This window comes from Scyliorhinus torazame, chromosome 1, assembly GCF_047496885.1.
Source record: "Scyliorhinus torazame isolate Kashiwa2021f chromosome 1, sScyTor2.1, whole genome shotgun sequence".
NCBI classification, from domain to species: Eukaryota; Metazoa; Chordata; class Chondrichthyes; order Carcharhiniformes; family Scyliorhinidae; genus Scyliorhinus; species Scyliorhinus torazame.
Genome location: NC_092707.1, coordinates 346,248,429 through 346,269,795, shown reverse-complemented (window position 1 = coordinate 346,269,795; position 21,367 = coordinate 346,248,429). Strand labels below are relative to the sequence as shown.

At 49.2% G+C, this 21,367-nt stretch overlaps 1 protein-coding gene across 3 annotated transcripts in view; it reads right to left on the bottom strand.

Annotated features, from left to right (window-relative positions):
• The window catches only part of ubr2 (ubiquitin protein ligase E3 component n-recognin 2), a 231,668-nt gene that overhangs the window by 129,070 nt on the left and 81,231 nt on the right, over positions 1 to 21,367 (bottom strand). For all 3 annotated transcript variants that reach the window (XM_072510121.1, XM_072510112.1, XM_072510130.1), the window contains exons 6-9: positions 20,832 to 20,970; positions 16,345 to 16,407; positions 16,098 to 16,218; positions 12,183 to 12,290 (exon numbers count right to left, since the gene is read on the bottom strand). In XM_072510121.1, the coding sequence (XP_072366222.1) occupies positions 12,183 to 12,290; positions 16,098 to 16,218; positions 16,345 to 16,407; positions 20,832 to 20,970 (431 nt within the window). The remainder of the gene's footprint in view (positions 1 to 12,182; positions 12,291 to 16,097; positions 16,219 to 16,344; positions 16,408 to 20,831; positions 20,971 to 21,367) is intronic.

Here is a 21,367-nt window from a genome sequence, read left to right as displayed (position 1 = left end):
ACCCCCCTCGTCGCCCCCCACATTCGCCCCACCACTTTGTTCAAATGTTCTTTTTAATAACCCGCTCATTCCAGTTTTTCTTCCACAATAAAAGTCCACGCTTCATCCGCCGTCTCAAAGTAGTGGTGCCTCCCTCGATATGTGACCCACAGTCTTGCCGGTTGCAGCATTCCAAATTTTATCTTCTTTTTATGAAGCACCGCCTTGGCCCGATTAAAGCTCGCCCTCCTTCTCGCCACCTCCGCACTCCAGTCTTGATAAACGCGGATCACCGCGTTCTCCCATTTACTGCTCCGAGTTTTCTTTGCCCATCTAAGGACCATCTCTCTATCCTTAAAACGGAGGAATCTCACCACTATGGCTCTGGGAATTTCTCCTGCTCTCCGTCCTCGCTCCATCACTCGGTATGCTCCCTCCAGCTCCAATGGACCCGCCGGGGCCTCCGCTCCCATTAACGAGTGCAGCATCGTGCTCACATATGCCCCGACGTCCGCTCCCTCCGCACCTTCAGGAAAACCAAGAATCCTCAGGTTGTTCCTCCTTGCGTTGTTCTCCAGTGCCTCCAACCTTTCCACACATCGTTTCTGATGTGCCTCATGCGTCTCCGTCTTCACCACCAGGCCCTGTATGTCGTCCTCATTCTCGGCTGCCTTTGCCTTCACGACCCGAAGCTCTCGCTCCTGGGTCTTTTGTTCCTCCTTTAGCCCTTCGATCGCCTGTAGTATCGGGGCCAACAGCTCTTTATTCATTTCCTTTTTGAGCTCTTCCACACAGCATTTCAAGAACTCTTGTTGTTCAGGGCCCCATGTTAAACTGCCACCTTCCGACGCCATCTTGGTTTTTGCTTGTCTTCCTTGCCGCTGTTCTAAAGGATCCACTGCAATCTGGCCACTTACTCCTCCTTTTTTCATCCGTATCCAGGGGGGATTCCCTTCTGGTTTACCGCACAGTGTTTTTAGCCGTCAAAATTGCCGTTGGGGCTCCTATCAAGAGCCCAAAAGTCCGTTTCACCGGGAGCTGCCGAAACGTGCGACTCAGCTGGTCATCGCCGCACCCGGAAGTCTCCCGTGTGGCTTCTTGACCACCTTATCCACATGCGTTGCCACTTTCAGTGATCGGTGGACATGTACGCCCAGATCTCTCTGCCTGTCTCCCTGCCTGTCAGTCCTCGCAAGAGTTCTACCATTTATTGTGTAATTCCTACATGCTTTGGGCCTTCCAACTTCCTCACACTTTGTCCGGATTAAACTCCATCTGCCATTTCTCCGCCCAAGTCTTCAACAATTTATATCCTGCTGTATCCTCTGACAATTCTCTTCACTATCCGCAACTCCACCAATTTTTGTGTCGTCTGCGAACTTACTAATCAGACCAGCTACATTTTCTTCCAAATCATTTATATACACCACGAACAACAAAGGCCCCAGAACTGATCCCTGTGGAACGCTGCTTGTCACAGCATTCCATTCAGAAAAGCACCGTTCTACAGCTACCCTCTGTCTTCTGTGCCCAAGCCAGTTCTGTATCCAACTTGCAGCTCGCCTCTGATCCCATGTGACTTCACCTTTTTTACCTGTCTAACATAAGGTACCTTGTCAAATGCTTTACTGAGGTCCATGTATACAACATCTACCATCTTTCCCTCATCTATCATCTGTCACTTCCTCGAAAAACTCAATCAAATTAGCGAGGCACGACCTCTCCTTCACAAAACCATGCTGTCCATCACTAATAAGTCCATTTATTTCCAAATGTTAGTAAATCCTATCACTAAGAATCTTTTCCAATAATTTCCCTACCACTGAAGTAAGGCTCATCAGCCTATAATTTCCTGGATTATCCCTGCTGCCCTTGTTAAGCAATGGAACAACATTGGCTATTCTCCAGTCCTCTGGAACTTCACCTGTAGCCAATGAGGACACAAAGATTACTGCAAGGCCCCAGCAATTTCCTCTCTTCATGGGACAGTGGCACCTGAACTGGGCTGGAACAAAGGATAAAGAGAAATGTAAAAAGGATTTTGAACCAGTCAGTGAGGAGGTAGTGCAAATAGTAGTAACCGAAAGATAAAATCAAGAGAAGCTGAGAGCAAAAGTCAGAGTACATAAAAAGATAAAGAAAGCATAAATAATCAAGGAACAGAAAAGGTCACAGAAATATATTGCACAAAAAACTTGCAATGATAAAGGAGTGATGAAAAATCAGACCATATTAAATTGTCCAAAGTAGGGCGGCTTAGCACTGCTGTCTCACGGTGCCGAAGACCTGGGTTCAATCCTAGCCCCCGGTCGCTGTCAGTGTGGAACATAACGTAAGAACATAAGAACTAGGAGCAGGAGTAGGCCATCTGGCTCTTCAAGCCTGCTCCACCATTCAATGAGATCATGGCTGATCTTTTGTGGACTCAGCACCACTTTCCGGTCCGAACACCATAACTCTTTATTCCTTTATTCTCAAAAAAACTATCTATCTTTATCTTGAAAGTTTGGAGTTTGCACATTCTCCCCGTGTCTGCTTGGGTCTCATCCCCACAACCCAAAGATGCGCAGGGTAGGTGGATTGGCCACGCTAAATTGCACCTTAATTGGAAAAAAAAAATAGGGCACTTTAAATTTATTTTTAAAAAGTCAAATAGTGAGAGAAAAATGCCATCAGGGCATATGGGCACGGTTAGCAACCGGAGTATTCTGTACACAAATGTACGCAGCATAAGTAATAAGAGATGAGTTTGAAGCATCAATTCAGAACCTGGGCCCAGCCTATCTCTGGAGGAAAACCGTAAAATCTCCTTTTTGTTGAGCTCACCCCGACCACTGCTCACACTTCTGAATGTCCATTCACTTGTAAACAAGACTGTTGCCAGCCATGAACTAACTATGGATGATGCATCAACATGGCGCCCTTAATGGAAACGTAGCTGAGGAGTGATGACATCTTTGCCCCTTAATGAAATTGCTCCACCTGGTTATTCCTTCACGACTTCTCCAGTCAAGACTGCTGCAGTGGTAGAGGGCAAAAATCTCACCATGGCCTGTGTCCTTCATTGCCTGGCATCTTCTAGGTCGATGAGCATCTTGTCTTACTCCAGTCCCCTCACCTCACCTCTCATTCAAAATATCTGTTCTTCACTACACTCCTCAGTACGTAAAAATGTTTTCTCAATGTTCACTGCTCTCCTTCCTCAGCCTCTGAATTGAATAACTTCTCATCCCTGATGATCCAAGTCATCCTGATCTCTCTCCTCCAAGTGTACAACGCTTTCATCCTTCCTCAAGTAACCTCCCCGACCCATTTAGGCAGCCAATCCATTGATTTTACCATCTCTCATGCTCTTACTAGTCCGATCACATTTATCACAGATGATGCCAACTCTTGTCAATTCTTTGTATCCCACTCCACCCACATCCCCTTCCAGTGCCTCAAACTTCCCTCCTTCTGTATCTGCTACTGCAAAGAATCCTGCAATTCACTTACAACTGCACTGTCAAAATCCTAACTGTTTAGTCTTTGGCCCTCCATTTCTTCCCCTGCATGGGTCTCTAATTCCTCAAGTCAAAATGAAGCAGATTTGAAAGGCTATGGCTGATAACTAATTTAATCATCCACTGCAAAATCAGGCTGGGTCATGTAAGTATTATCAGGTCCTGCTCAATGTTCTCAGATCATCCGAGATTGCAAAGATCATTCCCAACTTATTTATTCTACCTCAAGTTGCATTCTTAAATCCCCTTCTGCCTCCTCTGCCCTCACGTCCAACTGTAAGTGCAATAAGCTCAGAGATTTCTTTGTATCAAAGATCGAGGCCATCCATCCTCTGCCATGGATTAAAGATTGGCTAGCTAACAGGAAGCAGAGTTGACATATGTGGGTCTTTTTCTGGTTGGCAGGATGTGATGAGTGGTGTGCCACAGAGATCAATGTTGGGGCCTCAACTTTTCACAATTTACAGATGATAAAGGGACCTGAGGTATGTTTGCTAAATTTGCTGACGACACAAAGATAGGTAGGAAAGTTAAATTGTGAAGAGTGCATAAGGAGGCTACAAAGAGGCATAGATAGGTTAAGTGAGCGGACAAAAGAAAATCTGGCAAATGCAGTATAATGTGGGCAAATGTGAAACTGTCCATCTTGGCAGGAAGAATGAAAAAGCTTATGAAAAAATGAAATGAAATGAAAATGAAATGAAAAATGAATGAAATGAAAATCGCTTGTCACGAGTAGGCTTCAATGAAGTTACTGTGAAAAGTCGCCACATTCCGGCTCCTGTTCGGGGAGGCTGGTAAGGGAATTGAACCGTGCTGCTGGCCTGCCTTGGTCTGCTTTAAAAACCAGCGATTTAGCCCAGTGTGCTAAACCAGCCCCATTATCTAAATGGTAAGAGATTGCAGAGCTCTAATGTGCATGAAGGTGCAGCAAGTAATGAGGAAACCTAACAGAATGCAGTTGTTTATTGGGAGGAGAAATTATTACAAAAGCAGGGAGGATATGCTTCAGTTGCCCAGGGTATTGGTGAAACCACATCTGGAGTATTGTGTACAGTATTTGTCTCTTCACTTAAGGAAAGTTGAAATGAGTTAGAAGCAGTTCAGAGGAGGTTTACTGGACTACTACCAGGAATGGGCGGGTTGTCGGATGAGTAAAGGTTGGAGATGTTAGATTTGTATCCACGAGAGTGAAGAGGAGTAATTGGTGACTTGATCAAAACCTTGAAGATCCTGCTGGGTATTGACAGGGTGGATGTGGAGAGGATGTTTCCTCTTGTGGGAAAATCTAGAACAAGGGTTCACGGTTTAAAAACAAGGGGTCGTTCATTTATGACAGAGATGAAGAGAATTTTTTCTCATAGTGGGTCACGATTCTCTGGAACTCTCTTGATCAAAAGGTAGTGGAAGCAGAGTCTTTGAATATTTTTACCGCAGAGCTAGATCTATTATTGATTAATAAGGGCTAAAAGGTTATCAGGGTAGACAGGAATGTGGAATTGAAGTTACAATCAGAACAGCCATAATCTTATTGAATGGTGGAGCAAGCTCAAGGGGCCGAGCGGCCTACTCCTGTTCCTAATTTGTATGTTTGTGCATTGCACTAACCCACTAAACATCTACCAAAATGGCACACACCCCTCAGGCCTGAATTCTTGTCTTTCTCTAGTTTCTCTCCTACCTTCATCTCCCCTCATGGCCCCTCCAAGCTCATCTTGTCCATGAGACCCACCTCCTACTCCCTTGACCTTATTACCGCTAAACTGTTGACCATCCAACTCTCCTCCTGGCCTCCAGATTAGCTGATACTGTTAATCTCTAACTTCAAGTGTTGTGCCTCCCTCCTTTAAATTTGTTGTCATTATCCCCTGTTCAAAGCAACCTACCATGCCACCTCCAATCTCCCTTCCCTTTCCAAAGTCTTTGAATGTGTTGTCACCTCCCAAATCCATGCCCATCTTTTCTGGAACTCTGTTTGAATCACGCATGCCACAATACCAAAACAAAAATACGTGTCAACATTATACTGAGAGCAATTGTCACATTAAGAGTTCCCTTGAAGAACTGGTAAGTCTCATCCTTGTGTTCAATTTCCTCCAAAGGGTGTGGAAAAGATTCACAATAGTGGTACCAGGGATGAGGAATTTCAATTATGAAGATAGATTGGAGAAATTAATGCCGTTTTCCTTGGAGAAAAGAAAGCAGAGAGGAGATTTGAAAGAAGTTTCCAAAATCATGAGGGGTCCGATCAGAGTCCCACTCAAGAGAGAATCGAGAATGAGGGGCACAGATTCAGCAATAGGAAAAAGAAACAAAAGCAATGATTAAAAAAACTCAGTTACAAATCACATTTCATTTAATTGTGACAAAGGTAAACCATCTCTCATCATCCTACTCAGCCTATCCTGAGCCGATGACAGAGTTGACTACGCCATCCTCGTCCTGTACCCCTCCACTTTTATTCCAAGCATACACATCAACAAAATCCACATTCCATCCAAGCATAATCAAAAGATTGTACAGTTTTTCCTCTTTTATTCCCCCCCCCACCCCCAACGACAAAAAACTCCTCAAATAACATCATGAATAGCCTCCACTGCTCCTCGAAACCCTCTTCTGACCCCCTCAACTCAAACTTGATCTTCTCCAGCCGGAGGATGTCAGACAAGTTCCCCCCAGCCATGCCGCCACCCGGGCAGCGTATCCGTCCTCCAATTCAACAGGATCATTCGCCAGGCAATCATAGAGGTGAAGGCCACATCATCAGCCGCCTTCCCCTCCAGCAGCTCCTCCGAGACCCCAAAGATCGCCGCAATGGGGTCTGGCCTAACCACCACTATCCTAGATAGCATCCCAAACACCGTCTCCCAAAAGCTCTCCAACTTCTCGCAGCCACAGAACCTGTGAGCATGATTCGTCACACCCATCGATCATCCCCCGGAAAAACTTGCCTGAGTCAGGTGTACCCTGTGCACCACCTTGAACTGAATCAAGCTCATCCTCGTTTAGGAGGTTGTTGAGTTCACGCGCCACACCGCCTCACCAAACCTATTTTCCTCCCCAACTCCTTGTGCTTTATCCTCACCACCTGTGTCCCAACCCTGCTCTCCCAACCACCCGGATATATCCCCATTCCTACCCGTCCTCCAAGCCTATGCCCCTCCACTTGTCATCCAGCTGGGTGGGACTGCTCTAATCTAATCATAGACAGAGTGGCACTTGCAATGTCTTTCTTCCCGTTCCATCAAGCATCCCCCCCAATGATCCTGGCCCCCTATTTCTCATTTGTATGCTTCCCGCTGGCGACATACGTCCAACTCTATCACATCACCACCTCTCACAACTCCATCACTGCTGCTAAATTATCAGTCTGCTTATCCAACATGCAGTACTAGATGAGCAGAAATTTACTCCAACTAAGTATTGGGAAGATCAAAATCAGTGTCTTTGGTCCCCACTTCAAATTCCATTACCTTATTTCTGACTTTCTTCTCCCTGGCAACAGTCTGGGATTAAACCAGTCTGTTTGGAAACTTATCACATTTACTCCCAAGATGAGCTTTTGACTACATAATTATGCCGTCACTGAGACTGTCTATCACCATCTTCCAACTTCATTCCCTGCCTCCACACATTAGCTGCTGAAACCCCTAATTCATGCCTTTATTACCTCTCGACTTGACTATTTCAATGCACTCCTGAATGGTCTCCCACATTCGAACCATCATAAACTACGGTAATCCAAAACTCAATTGCTCGTGTCTTTTGTTGTACCAAGTCCTGTTCACAAATCAATCCTGTACTCACTGACCTACAGTGGTTCCCCAGTTAAGCAGTTCCACATCAAGCTGTCTACAAAAGACGGTAGACATATAGCTAACAAATCCAATTCAGGTGGGGCTTTTATTAATATGGAGCACCTTTGCTGATAACAGAAGAAGCCAATTCATGATGCTTGAACTGACAAGCAGCAGCTAACATTCACGCCACACAAATGCCAGGCAATGACCAACTCCAACAAGAGAGGATCTAACCATCCTCCCTTGACATTCAGCGTATTACCATCGCTGAATCATCCACAACCAACATTCTGCGGGTTTCCATTGAACACAAACTGAACTGGACTAGCCATATAAATACTGTGACTATATGAGAAGGTCAGAATAATTCACCTCCTGTCTCCTCAACGCCCATCCACAATCTACAAGGCACAAGTCAAGAGTGTGATGGAATACTCTCCACTTGCCTGGATGAGTATAGTTCCAACAACACTCGCTCAACACCATCCAGAACAGCACAGCCCGCTTGAGTGGCACCCCTTCCACAAACATTCACTCCCCCCATCATTGACGCACAGTAGTAGTAGATGTGCTGTCTACCAGATGCATTGCAGGAACTCACCAAGGTTCCTTAGACAGCACCTTCCAAACCCACGATCACTATCATCTAGAAGGACATAGGTAGATACATGGGAATATCACCATCTGGAAGTGCCCCTACAAGTCACTCACCACATTGAGAAAATATATCACCGTTCCTTCACTGTCGCTGGGTCAAAATCCTGGAACTCCCTCCCTAAGAGCAGACTGGGCGCACCTATACCATATGGACTGCAATGGTTCAAGAACGCAGGTCACCACCACCTCCTCAAGTGCAATTCGGGATAAGCAACAAATGCTAGCCTATCCTGCGAAGCCCATATCCCGCAAAAACATTTTTTTTTTTTTTTTTTTTTAAATTTGAAATGTTCCTCAGAACATCAGTCATAGAATGTTAACTGTCTAAAATTCTGGCATTGAGTTGGTGCGTAGGTGCTCAAGACGTTGATTAAGCCTTCATCAGATGACAGCCGAAGACGAGATACTCCAAGGTTGCGTCTGGTGACTCCACTGACTGTGCAGTTGGTTGCTCACTGCGATGCCCGTGCCATTCTCAGGATGGTCTTTAGCACCCTTTCCATGAGAGTAGATGATGTAATTAGCCACATGAATAGAGCCTGTGTCAGCTCTACAGCAGACCAGATAATCGTTTCTTGTAGAGCAGCAATGTCGACACCAGGTTTGTGCAGCTCACGGTCAATCAGGTCAGGCATGTGTACACATTGTGGAATGAGTCATTCTTCATACCAGAGCACTGTCTTCACATCCAGTTTCCAAGCTGAAAGGTTACCTTTCTTTGCTGCTTGGCCTCGGTATAACAAAGAACAAAGAAAAGTACAGCACAGGAACAGGCCTTTCGGCCCTCCAAGCCTGCGCCTACCATGCTGCCCGTCTAAACTAAAATCGTCTTCACCTCCGGGGTCCGTATCCCTCTACTCCCATCCTATTCATGCATTTGTCAAGATGCCCCTTAAAACGTCACTATCGTCCCTGCTTCCACCACCTCCTCCGGCAGCGAGTTCCAGGTACGAGTCCTACAAGGGTTCTCACGTTAGCACCAGCTGGCCCCGTGAGAGCAGCTCCTGCAGCCAATCTAACCCCTCAGTCCATGTGGTTTCCAGCCAGTCCCACAATTAGGCCTCACACCATGCCAGGGCCCGGGATCCCTCCTTCCCCCAACTCCCCACAAAGAAAACCCAATTTAGAAAGGGCGCCTGCCATCCCCAACTGATTTGATTTCAGTAAGGGTAGGTGTAAAGTGATTCCCCCAAGCTTTCATGGGCAATCACAGCCTGTTAAGATCAAGCACAGTCTTCTTGAAGTTGTACTAATTGGACATCTGCCATTTTGTCAATATTTTAGCTTCTTTCTTCTACTTAAGTAGTGTCTTGGTTTTAGAATTTTCATCTTTGGTTTCAAATTCCTCCACAGCCTTTCCCTCTCTATAATCACCTCTAACCCCACAACCCTCTGGATATCTCTGCTCATCCAGTTCTGGCCTCTTGAGCATCTTTGATTTTAATTGCTCCATCATTGGCAGCCGTGTCTTGAGCTGCCTCGGTCCCAAGCTCTGAAATTCCTTCCCTACCCATCTTTACCTCTCCTCCCTCCTTTAAAATACTGTTTAAAACCTACCTCTTTGACTTATCATCCTACATGACTCGGTGTCGTGTTTTGTATTATAATGCTCCTGTGATGCATCTTGGGAAGTTTTATGTCAAGCTCCCATATAAATACAAGTGTTGTCGTTAAAGGGCATGATGTCATAGCTCTTTAGAGACGTGGGTATAAACTGGACATAATTGGGAGTTAATATTTCAAGCAATACGGTCTTTAGAAAGGACAGGGAATTGGGCAAGAACTAGGAACGTGAATAATAGTTACGTCAGTATTCACTCAGGAAAAAGATAATGTTGTGGAGGAGAATGCTGAGACCCAGGCTAATAGAATAGATGGCATTGAGGTACGTAGGGAAGAGGTGTTGGCAATTCTGGACAGGTTGAAAATAGATAAGTCCCCGGGTCCTGATGGGATTTATCCTAGGATTCTCTGGGAGGCCAGGGAAGAGATTGCTGGACCTTTGGCTTTGATTTTTATGTCATCATTGGCGACAGGAATAGTGCCAGAGGACTGGAGGATAGCAAATGTGGTCCCTTTGTTCAAAAAGGGGAGCAGAGACAACCCCGGCAACTATAGACCGGTGAGCCTCACGTCTGTAGTGGGTAAAGTCTTGGAGGGGATTATAAGAGACAAGATTTATAATCATCTAGATAGGAATAATATGATCAGGGATAGTCAGCATGGCTTTGTGAAGGGTAGGTCATGCCTCACAAACCTTATCGAGTTCTTTGAGAAGGTGACTGAACAGGTAGACGAGGGTAGAGCAGCTGATGTGGTGTATATGAATTTCAGCAAAGCGTTTGATAAGGTTCCCCACGGTAGGCTATTGCAGAAAATACGGAGGCTGGGGATTGAGGGTGATTTAGAGATGTGGATCAGAAATTGGCTAGCTGAAAGAAGACAGAGGGTGGTGGTTGATGGGAAATGTTCAGAATGGAGTTCAGTTACAAGTGGAGTACCACAAGGATCTGTTCTGGGGCCGTTGCTGTTTGTCATTTTTATCAATGACCTAGAGGAAGGCGCAGAAGGGTGGGTGAGTAAATTTGCAGACGATACTAAAGTCGGTGGTGTTGTCGATAGTGTGGAAGGATGTAGCAGGTTACAGAGGGATATAGATAAGCTGCAGAGCTGGGCTGAGAGGTGGCAAATGGAGTTTAATGTAGAGAAGTGTGAGGTGATTCACTTTGGAAGGAATAACAGGAATGCGGAATATTTGGCTAATGGTAAAGTTCTTGAAAGTGTGGATGAGCAGAGGGATCTAGGTGTCCATGTACATAGATCCCTGAAAGTTGCCACCCAGGTTGATAGGGTTGTGAAGAAGGCCTATGGAGTGTTGGCCTTTATTGGTAGAGGGATTGAGTTCCGGAGTCGGGAGGTCATGTTGCAGCTGTACAGAACTCTGGTACGGCCGCATTTGGAGTATTGCGTACAGTTCTGGTCACCGCATTATAGGAAGGACGTAGAGGCTTTGGAGCGGGTGCAGAGGAGATTTACCAGGATGTTGCCTGGTATGGAGGGAAAATCTTATGAGGAAAGGCTGATGGACTTGAGGTTGTTTTCGTTGGAGAGAAGGTTAAGAGGAGACTTAATAGAGGCACACAAAATGATCAGGGGGTTAGATAGGATGGACAGTGAGAGCCTTCTCCCGCGGATGGAAATGGCTGGCACGAGGGGACATAGCTTTAAACTGAGGGGTAACAGATATAGGACAGAGGTCAGAGGTAGGTTCTTTACGCAAAGAGTAGTGAGGCCTGCTACAGTAGTGAACTCGCCAACATTGAGGGCATTTAAAAGTTTATTGGATAAACATATGGATGATAATGGCATAGTGTAGGTTAGATGGCTTTTGTTTCGGTGCAACATCGTGGGCCGAAGGGCCTGTACTGCGCTGTATCGTTCTATGTTCTAAGTCCAGCAGCAGAAAGGATTTCAAGAAGAAAACACAACATGTTGAACGAACGAACAACAGAGAATGCAAGTCTTTGGTTGGAGTTGTCTTTAAATCTAACATTAATGATGTAGTGCTGGAATGTATAAATCTGGAGATCAGGGATGCAGGCAACAGAAACTTAGCTATGATGGCAGATTTTAACGTTCAGGGAAAGGTAGAACAGCTCAAGTAGTAAAAGCAATGAATTTGTAGAATGCATTCTGGAATATTCCCAAACCAATATTTTTGAAAACCAACAAGAGAACATAGCATATTAGAATTATTGATCAGGAAAAAACAAGAGCTAATTCACAATCGGACTACAGAAAACACCTTGCAGGTGCAGCACGGTGGAGCGGTGGGTTAGCCCTGATGCCTCACAGCGCCGAGGTCCCAGGTTTGATCCCGGCTCTGGGCCACTGGCCGTGTGGAGTTTGCACATTCTCCCCGTGTTTGCATGGGTTTCGCCCCCACAACCCAAAGATGTGCAGGCTAGGTGGATTGGTCATGCTAAATTGCCCCTTAATTGGAAAAAATGAATTGGGTACTATAAATTTTTTTATTTTTTTTTAAAGGAAATACCTTGCAAAAGTGACTCCATTATTAGTCAATTTGGTGTTAGATTTGATCAGGGAAATTGAGTCACAAACCAAGGATTTACAGTTAAGAAAGGCAAACTTCAAAGGGATGGGAAATAACTAAGTACTGTGGACCCAACATGCTTCAAACAGTTCAATTAATACATTCCTAAATTTGAGATTAAAACATTACCTTTCCACAGTTTGGAGTCACAGAGCATCAGTTTATCAATGAGGGAAGAACCTTCTTCATCTGGTCTTTGTTGTAATCCGACTTCACACAATATTCGCCTCAATCCACCTTTATTAGGCAAAAATAAGTATTAATGAATTCCAGCTGTTTATCTGAACACAAGATACCTGATATGGTAGTGCCCAACACAATCTACCAGCTGCTTTGCACTATCCGATTTGAAAATATTTTCCCTTTGAAAGTTTTTCCCTTTTAAGTGCAAGGTTCAATGTATGAAGTTTAAACAGAATAGACCAAATTATGAACTTATTTTACATATCAGTACTACCATAATATTTCAAGGTAAAGCCCAAGTTAAACTATTGGCAAAAGCTATGTCATCAGTACAACAGGTGGTGACCAGTCACCTTCTTGAACCACTAGTGTTTTGACAGTGTTATTCGGTGAGGTGTTCCAGAATTTTCAAGAAATTATGATGCTTTTACTTTAAACGTTCACATTAAGCTGATGCTGCAATGCTCTACTTCCGTCTTAACATAGGAGTATAAATACACAATAATGACCGCAGTAAAAAGTATCACGCTCCTTAATTAAAGTAACTCAGCAGCCAATGATAATAATAATCTTTATTGGCACAAGTAGGCTTACATTAACACTGCAATGAAGTTACTGTGAAAAGCCCCTAGTTTCTGTCTGGTGCCTGTTCGGGTACACAGAGGGAGAATTCAGAATGTCCAAATTACCTAACAGCACCTCTTTCGGGACTTGTGGTTGGAAATCAGAGCACCCGGAGGAATCCCACGCAGACACGGGGAGAACATGGTCACTGTCTGTGAGGAGTATGCAAGTGGGAATTGAGCCTTGGCCACTGCCGTTGTGAAGCAACAGTGTTAACTACTGTGCTACCGTGCCGCCCATTGCATCCACCATTATAGTTGGTTCAGAGGGATCATTTTGCAACTATTATTTGCTATGGGTTTACTACTAATTTATTTTACAGAGACACTGGAGAGATTCCTACAAATTCAACTGGATTTCCTTTAAGAGACCCACAATTTGATTTTAATGCCCTAGCTTGCCGCAATGAAAACCTACAAATTTCTTGACTCCTCGTTTCAACATTATCATCCTTATTAACCATAATAGCCTCACCTTCCCCTGAAAGCCATAATCATTTCCAAATTTCCAATTCCTCCCTGTAGGTCCATAAATGAAGATTTAATGCGCCTTTGTTATCATAACCAGTGGCTAAAACTGCAGATTCCCATATTTTTGACGGGGCGGCACGGTGGTGAGCACTGCGCCAGAGACCCGGGTTCAATTCCGACCTGAGGTGAGTGTGTGCAGTTTGCACGTTCTCGCAATGTTTGTGGGGGTTTCCTCCGGGTGTTCCAGTTTTCTCCCACAGTCCAAAGATGTACAGGTTAGGTGGATTGGTCATGCTAAATCGCAGGGATAGTTGGGGAGATTGGGTGTAGGTGAGGTGCTCTTTCAGAGGGCCGGTGCACTCGATGGGCCAATCGGCCTTCTTCTGCACTGTAGGGATTCTATGATTTCCAATCCTCCGAATGAGACCTAATACTTTTCCTGAATTCTAGAATCATTACCTCTCACATTTACAAGTCTCAGCGAATTTCATTGACTAAAACCACCAGTAAAACATTTACTTCTCTTTTGCAAATTCTACAAATGTTTCATTCTGTCTTTTCTTCAAAGTCCAAAATTTTAATTGATATGCTTCAGGAACCAGCTCACGAGTGTTAAGGACTGCATTTTTAACAGTCTCATAATCTGGGGATTATTCTCCTGAAAAATGGAATGCACAACCATTGCTTTTCTTATTAAAACGCTTTGCAAAATAAGAGTCTAAAGTCCCTGTGGCCACCGAACAGGCACCGGAATGTGGCTACTAGGGACTTTTCACAGTAAATTCATTGTAGTGTTAAGGTAAGCCTACTTGTGACAATAAAGATTATTATTACTAATAGATTACATAGATTACATAGAACATACAGTGCAGAAGGAGGCCATTCGGCCCATCGAGTCTGCACCGACCCACATTAATCCCTCACTTCCACCTTTTCCCCGCAACCCAATAACCCCTCCCAACCCTTATGGACACTACGGGTAATTTAGCATGGCCAATCCACCTAACCTGCACGTCTTTGGACTGTGGGAGGAAACCGGAGCACCCGGAGAAAACCCACGCACACACGGGGAGAACGTGCAAACTCCGCACAGACAGTGACCCAGCGGGGAATCGAACCTGGGGCCCTGGCGCTGTGAAGCCACAGTGCTAATCACTTGTGCTACCGTGCTGCCCTAAATGAGACAAATGAGACAAAATATCTCTGAAACTCCATCCTCAGTAAATTTATGATGTGGAGATGCCGGCGTTGGACTGGGGTGAGCACAGTACGAAGTCTTACAACACCAGGTTAAAGTCCAACAGGTTTGTTTCGATGTCACTAGCTTTCGGAGCGCTGCTCCTTCCTCAGCTCCTTCCTTCACCCGAGGAAGGAGCAGCGCTCCGAAAGCTAGTGACATCGAAACAAACCTGTTGGACTTTAACCTGGTGTTGTAAGACTTCGTACTGTGCTCAGTAAATTTAGGCACCAGGCAAAGAATCTTTGTGAAATCAAAATTTACAATGGATCTCAACTCATTGTCTTTAACTATGAGTTTCTCTTTCAGCCCACAAATTCAGCTTTTCTTTATCGAATTCATGCTTTCTGACTTCCATGTCTCTTTGAAACTTTATCATCGCTTTCCTCCCTTCGAAACTTCACTCTCTCTGGAGTTCAAGTTCACGGCTCAATTCCCAATTTATTTTCTTCCAACTCAATTTTCCAAATCTGCAACCGCATTTAAACTATCGCAAACTCTGTTTCCCTGGGTTAACTTTCTTTTCCTTCAAATTCAAAATGGCAATCTGCTGCATCGCTTACGTCTGCCTTTTTAGACTCTGCTTTCATCTCCAACTTCAATTCTCCTAATTCGATTAACTGAACCGTTGATGATTATTGCAAATCGTGCAGGAATAAATATCTCGTCTCCAGTAAGTCATACCAATTAACAAAGCTAGCCTGCTGTTCATTTAGTACAGTAACATTCACCATGAACTCCTGTTACCCTAACTTTAGCCAATAACCGAGTGCACCCTTCACAATTTGTGAATTTGCAGTCCCATACAAGTCCCAAATTGTTATAGTCCTCGTAGAGACAAGTAACTTGTTTATGTTTCATTCAGAAATCTCAGCTACTAACTAAAAGAATGAAGCTACAAGGTTCACTGTTCAAATCAAAAAGAATTTTACTCCTCAAATATCTAAGAACGTGATATACTACTAACTGCACTTGATCTTAAATAGTTAGTTACATAAAATAGATTAAAAGTACACAAACACTTTCACTGAACCTAACTTTCCTTCTCTACCCCTAATAACTCAAGTCGGATATCTATCGGAATATTGGGACAGTTTAAAGTACAAAAATGGTGGGTCATTTTCAGTCATTTTTCTACTTTAGAGTACAGGTTGCAGACCGAATAGTGCTCAGATAATGTTCTATTTGATTGTTTATTGCAGTGAAAGACTTAAATGATTAAAACTTAATCTTGTGTGAAACTTCCAGGCAGACACTGGAAATTAAAGTATCTTTTTAAAAATTATAGATCTCTACAGGGATTGCGACATTTCTCAAAAACAGAGTTCACGTTCCACTTTTTTAAAAAACCTATCCATAACACAAACAAACCATCAATTTTCAAGACAGAACACGTGTTATTATTGGTCCTTTCTGATATAAAATGGCAAATTTATTATTTTTTAATTAAGCTGAAATGAACTGCTTTTTAAGTAGTGGGCAGTGTTACACCGCAGGGTCAACTGCAAATTATTTGTAAATAATGCTTACCTGAGTAACCAATCACCTGACTCAGCCAAATTAATAGTTTTATGGCAAAGTTCTGATGTGCAACAACAGATGAATGCATTACTTGCACCTTTAGCGGCTTTGTTTGTCGACTAGTATTCCTCTAGAGCAAATCAAATGTTGAAAACACATTGTCAAGCTGTTGAAGGACAGAAGAATATACACAAACTTCTAATTGCTTTTAGTAACACATGTACATTTTATTTTAAATGGAGAAGAAATTTCTCACCACTATTACTGTTTTCGCCTGCTCACAAAACTGAAAGTCACCATAGCGAACTGATCTCCGACCCTGAAAATGTCAGAAAATTAGAAGTATTTTACTAACAAAACTTTTGCAACCTAAAATCTAGTATGTGGCACTGGTCACGGGTAGCACAGTGTTTAGCTCAGTTGCTTCACAGCGCCAGGGTCCCAGGCTCAATTCCCGGGCTTGGGTCTGTGCAGAGTCTGCACATTCTCCCTACGTCTGCATGGGTATCCACCGGGTGCTCCGGTTTCCTCCCACAAGTCCCCAAAAGACGTGCTGTTAGGTAATTTGGAGATTTTGAATTCTCCCTCTGTGTAAGCAAGCAAGCGCTAGAATGTGACGACTAGGGACTTATCACAGTAACTTCATTGCAGTGTTAATGTAAGCCTTCTTGTGACAATAAAGATTATTAAAAAAAGAAACAATGGATTAATAAATGTTAGTAGCATTATAAACCAGGATGTCCACAGGAAGCCTAAATGCCTATAATAACATAATTTGACCTGCAACAGTGCTGCTAAAGGTAAAGCTGTGCACTGCTGCTTAATGTTAGGATACAGGTCTGCAGTTGTAACTTTCCATATAGTACGTTGCAAACCTGACATGTGCATCTCTGTCATTTGAGAGTGCGCGCGAGGGGGAGAGCGCGCGAGGGGGAGAGCGCGCGAGGGGGAGAGCGCGCGAGGGGGAGAGCGCGCGAGGGGGAGAGCGCGCGAGGGGGAGAGCGCGCGAGGGGGAGAGCGCGCGAGGGGGAGAGCGCGCGAGGGGGAGAGCGCGCGAGGGGGAGAGCGCGCGAGGGGGAGAGCGCGCGAGGGGGAGAGCGCGCGAGGGGGAGAGCGCGCGAGGGGGAGAGCGCGCGAGGGGGAGAGCGCGCGAGGGGGAGAGCGCGCGAGGGGGAGAGCGCGCGAGGGGGAGAGCGCGCGAGGGGGAGAGCGCGCGAGGGGGAGAGCGCGCGAGGGGGAGAGCGCGCGAGGGGGAGAGCGCGCGAGGGGGAGAGCGCGCGAGGGGGCGAAGGGGAGAGCGCGCGAGGGGAAGAGGGAGTGAGTGTGCGAGGGGAGGAGGCTGCAAGGGGGGCGCGGGGGGAAGAGATGGAAGCGGGGGGGCACGAGAAGGGGCCGCGGGGCCGAGAGGGGGACGTGCCCCCCTCACACCCGAGAGGGGAAGGAGGGGGGACCCGAGGGGGGGGGCTCAAGAGGAGGACGCTGGGTGGGGGTGGGGGAAAACGACGTGCGGGGGGGGGGGGGCGCGGGGGGGCCACGAGAGGGGGTGCGGGGGTCCCCCGAGAGGGGGTCGCGGGGGGCCCCCCGAGAGGGGGGAACGCGGGGGGGGGGCCGAGAGGGGGAACGCGGGGGGGCCGAGAGGGGGAACGCGGGGGGGCCGAGAGGGGGAACGCGGGGGGGCCGAGAGAGGGAACGCGGGGGGGCCGAGAGGGGGAACGCGGGGGGGCCGAGAGGGGGAACGCGGGGGGGGGGGGCGAGAGGGGGAACGCGCGGGGGGGGCCGAGAGGGGGAACGCGCGGGGGGGGCCGAGAGGGGGAACGCGCGGGGGGGGCCGAGAGCGGGAACGCGCGGGGGGGGCCGAGAGCGGGAACGCGCGGGGGGGGCCGAGAGCGGGAACGCGCGGGGGGGGCCGAGAGGGGGAACGCGCGGGGGGGGCCGAGAGGGGGAACGCGCGGGGGGGGCCGAGAGGGGGGACGCGGGGGGGGGGGGCCGAGAGGGGGAACGCGGGGGGGGGGCGCCGAGAGGGGGAACGCGGGGGGGGGGGGGGGGGGCCGAGAGGGGGAACGCGGGGGGGGGGCCGAGAGGGGATACGCGGGGGGGCCGAGAAGGGGAACGCGGGGGGGCCGAGAGGGGGAACGCGGGGGGGCCGAGAGGGGGAACGCGGGGGGGCCGAGAGGGGGAACGCGGGGGGGCCGAGAGGGGGAACGCGGGGGGCCGAGAGGGGGAACGCGGGGGGGCCGAGAGGGGGAATGCGGGGGGGGCCGAGAGGGGGAACGCGGGGGGGGGGCCGAGAGGGGGAACGCGGGGGGGGGGGGCCGAGAGGGGGAACGCAGGGGGGCCGAGAGGGGAACGCGGGGGGGCCGAGAGGGTGAACGCGGGGGGGGGGGGGCCGAGAGGGGGAACGCGGGGGGGCCGAGTGTGGGAACGCGGGGGGGCCGAGTGTGGGAACGCGGGGGGGGCCGAGAGGGTGAACGCGGGGGGGGGGGGGGGGGGTGGCCGAGAGGGGGAACGCGGGGGGGCCGAGTGTGGGAACGCGGGGGGGGGGGGCAGAGAGGGGGAACGCGGGGGGGCCGAGAGGGGGAACGCGGGGGGGCCGAGAGGGGGAACGCGGGGGGGGCCGAGAGGGGGAACGCGGGGGGGCCGAGAGGGGGAACGCGGGGGGCCGAGAGGGGGAACGCGGGGGGGCCGAGAGGGGGAACGCGGGGGGGGGGCTGAGAGGGGGAACGCGGGGGGGGCCGAGAGGGGGAACGCGGGGGGGGCCGAGAGGGGGAACGCGGGGGGGGCCGAGAGGGGGAACGCGGGGGGGGGGGGGGGCCGAGAGGGGGAATGCAGGGGGGCCGAGAGGGGAACGCGGGGGGGCCGAGAGGGTGAACGCGGGGGGGGGGGGGGGCCGAGAGGGGGAACGCGGGGGGGCCGAGTGTGGGAACGCGGGGGGGGCCGAGAGGGTGAACGCGGGGGGGGGGGGGGCCGAGAGGGGGAACGCGGGGGGGGGGGGGCCGAGAGGGGGAACGCGGGGGGGCCGAGTGTGGGAACGCGGGGGGGGGCAGAGAGGGGGAACGCGGGGGGGCCGAGAGGGGGAACGCGGGGGGGGCCGAGAGGGGGAACGCGGGGGGGGCCGAGAGGGGGAACGCGGGGGGGCCGAGAGGGGGAACGCGGGGGGCCGAGAGAGGGAACGCGGGGGGGCCGAGAGGGGGAACGCGGGTGGGGGCCGAGAGGGGGAACGCGGGGGGGGCCGAGAGGGGGAACGCGGGGGGGGCCGAGAGGGGGAACGCGGGGGGGCCGAGAGGGGAACGCGGGGGGGCCGAGAGGGGGACCGCGGGGGGGGGGGCCGAGAGGGGGACCGCGGGGGGGGGGCCGAGAGGGGGAACGCGGGGGGGGGGGCCGAGAGGGGGAATGCGGGGGGGGGGGCCGAGAGGGGGAACGCGGGGGGGGGTGGGGGGCCGAGAGGGGGAACGCGGGGGGGGGGGGGGCCGAGAGGGGGCAGAGAGGGGGAACGCGGGGGGGCCGAGAGGGGGAACGCGGGGGGGCCGAGAGGGGGAACGCGGGGGGGCCGAGAGGGGGAACGCGGGGGGGCCGAGAGGGGGAACGCGGGGGGCCGAGAGGGGGAACGCGGGGGGCCGAGAGGGGGAACGCGGGGGGGCCGAGAGGGGGAACGCGGGGGGGCCGAGAGGGGGAACGCGGGGGGGCCGAGAGGGGGAACGCGGGGGGGCCGAGAGGGGGAACGCGGGGGGGCCGAGAGGGGGAACGCGGGGGGGCCGAGAGGGGGAACGCGGGGGGGCCGAGAGGGGGAACACGGGGGGGCCGAGAGGGGGAACGCGGGGGGGCCGAGATGGGGAACGCGGGGGGGCCGAGATGGGGAACGCGGGGGGGCCGAGAGGGGGTACGCGTGGGGGCCGAGAGGGGGAACTCGGGGGGGCCGAGAGGGGGAACGCGGGGGGGGGGCCGAGAGGGGGAACGCGGGGGGGCCGAGAGGAGGAACGCGGGGGGGGCCGAGAGGGGGAACGCGGGGGGGGCCGAGAGGGGGAACGCGGGGGGGGGGCCGAGAGGGGGAACGCAGGGGGGCCGAGAGGGGGAACGCAGGGGGGCCGAGAGGGGCTTAATGATGAACTGCTATTTTCATGAAGGTTTTGCCTTCTCAACCTTGCCTTTCACCTGAGATGTGCTGATCCTCAGATTAAATCATCACCAGTCTGCTTTCCCCCTCAGAGGAGAAAGAGGCCTCTGGTCATCTGTGACTGTGGCAACAATACCTTATTGCTATTTTCAGAAACTGTCAACAGCCCAACAATAGTTTGACTAAGTAAGGCATGTATATGAAAATAAGAGTAGAAAAAATACATTTGTAGATCTATCCATGACTGAATCAAAACCATCAGGTAAATCGAACCACAAAAATAAAATTAAATAGAAAAGCAGAGTTTTTTTATGCAATAGCGTTTTCAAATTGCAAGATCTACTTTCAGTTGCCGTATTTTAGCAATATAAACATACACATGGACAGTACAGTAATGTAGATCTTCCATGAATAAATTCTACAAAGGATTTAGAAATTCGAAGCCACAGGATCATCCAGTTATGACCGTGTTTTTCTAATTTTCATGTCATTGAACCACATTTGCAAAATTGTAGTTCAGCATTTTTTTTAAACTCTACTTTTCTGTCAAACCTTTCTTTCCAATCTAACTGTTTTTGGTGAACTTACAGTAAGGGGTGTAACAAGTGGAAAATACTTAAAAGATAACTCACATCTCTATCTACAGTGGTCGCAAAGCTGACAGCTTCCTTCTGCGTACAGTTCACAGCCTTCTGCAAGGTGTAAATCACTTGCTCATAAGTATGGACTTCATCATTAAATAACATACAATAGTAAGTATCTTCCTTTTCCCTGAAGAGAAAATAGTCACAAATATTTCAGATTCCCTTCAGAGCCTTTGTTGATCAAAACATATGAATGTCAAAATGAAATTGATTGGCACAAAAAGCAATGGGAACATGGAGAAAATATTTTTGCACACAAAGTTTTTCGAATCTGCATTGTGGTGGAGGCAGATTCAATCATGGCTTGCTAAAGGAAATTGAATTACGAAGGAGAAAAGAAATGTGCAGAGCCACGGGTAAAGGCACATGAGTCGGGTGAGTTGAGGTGTTCTTGCAGGGAGCCAGCACAGCCACAATGGGATGAAGGGCCAACTCCTGCGACTGTGAAGATGCAATGATCCAATAAAAGATACATCTCTAAGTTTAGAGGCACCAAAATACCCAAGTGGTTTTAACAAAAACAG